At 53.6% G+C, this 5,365-nt stretch overlaps 1 protein-coding gene across 1 annotated transcript; it reads right to left on the bottom strand.

Moving 5' to 3' along the window:
- Positions 1 to 685: 685 nt before the first annotated feature.
- CSUI_011447 (uncharacterized protein) lies at positions 686 to 5,345 on the bottom strand. Its single transcript, XM_068071545.1, has one exon. It carries the CDS (start codon positions 5,338 to 5,340, stop codon positions 4,282 to 4,284), a length of 1,059 nt encoding a protein of 352 aa, XP_067916479.1. The 5' UTR covers positions 5,341 to 5,345; the 3' UTR covers positions 686 to 4,281.
- Positions 5,346 to 5,365: the final 20 nt, after the last annotated feature.

Here is a 5,365-nt window from a genome sequence, read left to right as displayed (position 1 = left end):
GCACCAGGAACCACACTCGCAAGCACCGACCCGCAGCTGTGCGGCGACTCCGGGACTGCTTTCTCCAGGTACGGAATCTTGAATGGCGCCCGCTCTCCGTGCAGCCTCGACTATGACTAAGATAACCGGACTGCAAACCTGGGAGCAAGGGGAGGTGGACTGAGAGACTGACAGCCGCGGTCGCCACCTCCACTGCCTGCTGCTGTACGGGCTATAGTACACGGGGCTCTGGCGTTGCAACCCCTGCCGTCTCCCGCTATCCGGCACAGTGCTAATCGACACTGGTGGCTCGCACATCAGCTCATACGCGTCATCGAACTCAGAAAGCACTGTGCTCCTGCCGCACAGACGCGCTCGTAGAACATTACAAAATCGTACGTGACAGGCACAGAAGACAGTTACAGAAGCTCGGCTGTGGAAGAGAAGTCTCGGCCGTAACCAACTACGAAACACTATCATACCGGTCGCTGCCCAACAATATCAGGTCACCACTTTCGCGCCGGTGATCGCGGACCAAGATGTGCATTTCTCCAAATGACAGTGCTGTCAGGTAGAAACTCATGCCTCCTTACACCGGTAGGTAACGCCGGGAGCGGACGCGTCTTCGCGCCTGCGAAAAGTGGTCTGCCGGTTGTACCCTCTGAAAAGAAAACTCCACCCGCCCATCGTGTACGCGCCGTATTAATGCTATACCCTACCTAGCGCCAGCACGGCACCGGTGACGACCAGAAGCTCCGGACCACACCACGGAAAAAAACACGACAAAACACCAACAATTGTGTGCAAGTTACACAAAAAGTAGAACACATTGTTATGCACATCTCGTGTGAGCGTTTCTCCGGCACACACCTTGTCCGGGGGGGAAGGCCACGGGAGGGACTCTCTGGTTGGTGAACAATAGTCTCGGACAAACCCTGGGTGAGAGACCACCAGCTCCTACAGATCCGCACCTTCAGTTTAACACACAAACACAAGAGCCGAGCGGACGGCGGAAAACAGAGCGCTTTTCTACAAGAAATAATGAAGAGGTGGCAACAAATGCCATCGAAAGTTAGGGCGGCAACTACGCACATACTATCCCCACCGACAAACACTCCCTACAAGCATGCTATGCTGTCTCTGCTGCCCCGAACTGTGCGCCAGATCCCGGTGCTGACAAAGGACATCTAAGAGAGTAGAGTTGGCGAAAGAAATGTCACTTTCCCTCTGAGAGGGCTGCATGGTCAATTCGTCTCCAACGACACGGCAAAAATACACAACCAAGACGACTTCGAAAGGGTGCGGACCGTCCCGCAAAACAACTTGTCACCCAGCGCTCCCCTCTGACGTGCATGAACTCACGCAGAAGGCTAACAGTCGCCGGCTGCTGCAGTCTGGAGCAAACTGTACTGTTCTTTTTTCGTGGAATGAAATTGTCCTACTAGCGATACAGAGTGGAACAGGACACTGGTAAAACGAAGACACAGTGTGCACAGAAAAAAGTAGCACACTGGAACTGAAATCAAAAAGAAACCCAGCCTGGATTGTAGTGAACTGAGTAGAAAACAAGAGAGCGGCACTTGAGATAAACGCTCGCTCTATGATTCTTTCTACGAAATCATACCATGCCCGTGACAAGCGGAAACAGGCACTTCAACTCGTACGGTAACAAAGGACACGGGTATATATATATATGAGCGCAAACGCAGAGACAGTTCTTCACACAAACCGAGAAACCCGGAGAAAGCCCAGCCGCATGCCAACTACAAAAGTATACGGGGATCATGAAGCTTATACAGCAATTCGGAAATCCCGGAGTCCGCGACCTGTCACAAAAGATGTAGGCCCGTATAGGGCGCGGCAGTGGAAGAGCTGCGTCCCACAGTACCTGTTCTTGCGTTGAAGAACAGTGCCCGTCCACAGCCGGTAAGTGCACGACCGGAGCAATAACTATACGGCAAACAAACACCTTACAGATGAACCCAGCTCTATCGCAAAAGGCGGTGGTCTGGACAATGTGCTTTTGCAGCAACAACACGAATGGATCTCAAGCCTCTGCAAAGAAAAAGAGGACAGTCGCGTAGATACGATGCTTGCCGAAGTGGAGAATGCTATCTAACTTAAATTGTACGTTGCGGTCCTCCATATTTCCCGATCTGGATAACGTGAAAAGTACGTCTCTTCCTCCTCCATTCCGCACCCCACAAAGAGAACACCGCCTAGATTTCTCCCTAGATTACTTTGGACTCCACAAGTAGTTCCCTCTCTGCTTCTCGCTCCGGCGCCTTCCTCTGCCAGTCCCTCGGTATCTTTGCTCGCCAGCACTACCAGTCTGGCCCTCATGACTGCAGCTGACAAACAAAGCGAGCCACCCTCCACCTGCCCCAGTTTGCCTCAGACAAAAACAGGTCCGCCTTCCCCGTGTACCACCTATCACCTCTTGACGAGCCCTTAAGAGTGAGACATGAGCCTGAAAACAATTGCACCTGGTGCTGCGCCCGGGGCAGGAAAAACACTGTGCTGATTAATATCTAGAGAGAGACGCACGTGCTAACCCATGCCACCGCAACAAACAACCAAATCAAAGGAGCGCCGTCTCAAGTACCCTGGTATTTCTCTCCCTCAACAGACGTCTCCACGCTCCCTTCGCTCCGCATTCGACGCCGCTAGTGCCCTAAAGCTTTTCGCTCCTGTCCCGCTCCCGTCAACGTATTGCCGCCCAAACGAGAAGCCGGTTGTTCAGCTTCGGTTTTTCTTCTTTCTGACTTTGCCTGTGACCGCGAGGAGATTCCGAAATATCGTGCCGCCACCGTAACTTCCAGACACCTATCTAGTAACTCCGCAAGTAGTTGCGGCTCCGAAAGGTTCTTCCTTGAAACCTCCAACTGGGTGAGGTGCTCCACCAAGCACGGGGAAGACGAAAACACACGTATAATGCGGCCGTCCAGGCAGGAGAAAAATGACTCTGCATTTCTAGTGCGCTCTCTTGCATCTTTAGATTACGTCACCAAGAAACACTTCGGAGTAGAGCGAAACAGCTGCACCCCAGATGCCTAAACAGAGAACGCTACAACACATTGGTTCTTTGCTGTCGGCTGGTACCGACGGGCCTAACTTCTGGAGCATGAAAAGCATTGCTGGAGTCCACGCGGGTATTTGCCAGCCACCAAGTCAACATGACTGTACGCGACAATAACCTTGCCTAAGAACTGTGCCAGGAAAATTACTAGCGACAAGAGACGCCAGCGCCCGAGTAATCGATGGGGGCGGAAGACAATCCCAGGAAAGCAACTGTGGTATGGATGCGACAGGAAAGAGCCAGCAGAGTAGGGCGTTCTAGACACAGGACGAACGCCAAGCGTGCAGTCTCACAAACGAGACTTCGACTGCTCGGCTCCAGCCCGCGGACACCGAAAAACCCCCGATGAGACTTCAAATTTCAGTATGTAGCAATGAAAGGATACCAAACTAGAATAAGCCCTACCTTATGTGAAACGAACAGCGACTAATACCCTCGATATAATTTCCCTTGATGCTTGTCAAAACGTAGCACATTTTCAAAGTGTCCCACTATATACGAAGACAAGACGTCCCTCTTCGTCAAAAACTACTACCGTAGCCATAGCGGTCCCTGAACTGGGGCTACGCACCCGGGACAGCTGCACACATCTGCAGTCAGTCAGGCGTTTCGTCGAGAATGTCTCCGTCCCTCTTGCTCCGTGTACGATACGCACCGGAGACAACCGAAAAAAAAAGCGTCGAAACTGAGGTTTCTGTCCTGGAAAAAGCGCGACCGGTGAACGTCAAATTGACACGCACGCAGTCGCAACGCGCGACAGCACCCGGTAGGAAACAAACACGCAGCTGACGAGATGCTTCCACAAAGCTGTTGGCCCCCGTGAGATTGCTTTCCTTGCGTGTGGTGCGTCAATCACTAACGCCCGAGGCGGGTTATACATAACGGGTCGCATGCATGCGCGTGAGACTCCGGTCAAGAGCGCGCTCTCGTGAACGAATGCTCTTCCTCTGCGAATTCTGCTCTCCCCTGCAGAGCAGTCCAACTGCACGTGATCAAGCGTCATTTTTCCCTCTTCGAAAACCGCGACGCCGTTAGTTTCTATGAGACTTCTCAAACAGAAGACGCCTACTGAACCTAGAACGGACGAAGAGTGAGCCCCTAATTCTTCCCGAGGTACATACGCGTTCGCGGACTGAATATCGATGGCACGTCCGACACCACCCACTGTCACCCGACCCTAAACTGAGCGAAAATCCCTAGACCCTAGGGCGCTCTTCTCGTCGTCAAAAAAAAGTACAGGGAAGAGTCGGCTTCGCCCCGGCTTCCGGACTTCTCATCGTCCTGCTGCCCCCCCGTCTTCCGTCCATCTGAGGCGTTCCTACACCACCTGAGAACTCTCCAGCAAGATAAGAATTCTCTCCCCCACGCCGTTTCAGGATCTGCGAGGCGGTCGGGGAAGGGGACACAGGAGACACCGTAGACATCGCAAACAGATCCCCGTCTTGTTCCGCAAGTCGCTTTGTCTTTTCCTCTCCTGTATCAGTTTTTGTCTCCCTCCGTTCTCTTTTGCCGAACAAGGGGGACTGTGCAGTTGTCCACGCTCCTTCCCTCTGATCCGATACTGCACCTATCCCTCCTCCATCCCTGGATTCTCGCTTGGTCAGGCCCCAGCTTCTATTGTTATCAACGTTCGAGACGACCGCGTTGTTCGAGGAGACCTGTGCTTGACATTCGACCCTGTACCGTGTCGGATCTATGCACTCAAGCGCGCTGGGGTTACTCGCACCCCTTCCCCCACTCGGTCGATCGACGCTCGCCCCACCACGAGAGAGGGGACTCCCGCTGTCGGCTGCTTCGAAGCCACCACCACCACGGATTCCTACCTCGTAGAGTTGAGGTGTCTGGCTGTACGTCCTCGAAACTACATCACTTGATTGAGCAAACGGATTATCACTGCAGTGCGCTCCTTCCAGAGGGTGACCTCTCGAGCACGGTACGTCACTCTTGCTTTGTTCGACTACGTAGCCGGGACCACCTGCACGAATAGCGCACATCCCTAAAACTGGGAAAGCCCTCGAATCGTTCTGAAAACCCGGGCACCCGGGTCCGTGGACCGAGGCAGGGCCGCCACCAGTTAGGTGCGCCTCACCCTTCTTCCTACTTATTACGGGTGGAGGAGGAGGTGGTGGGGGAACACCATTATTTTCAAGCGGGATAGCACACTCGCTTCCCTTCAGACTAGCCATTGCCCTCCTGCCTCCCCCCCGAGCGTGCCGTTGGCCACTACCTCCGCTGCCGTGAGCGATGCCTGGCTGCAATGGATTTCCTTCTGGTGATTGCATTTCAGGCATCGCTCACGGCAGCGGA

The sequence above is a fragment of the Cystoisospora suis genome (genome assembly GCF_002600585.1).
Source record: "Cystoisospora suis strain Wien I chromosome Unknown contig_11872, whole genome shotgun sequence".
NCBI lineage: Eukaryota > Apicomplexa > Conoidasida > Eucoccidiorida > Sarcocystidae > Cystoisospora > Cystoisospora suis.
This window is presented reverse-complemented; position numbering and strand designations above follow the sequence as displayed.

Excerpts from the sequence above, each read along its gene's own strand:
- CSUI_011447 (XM_068071545.1), bottom strand. The coding sequence starts at position 5,340 with ATGCAATCACCAGAAGGAAATCCATTGCAGCCAGGCATCGCTCACGGC.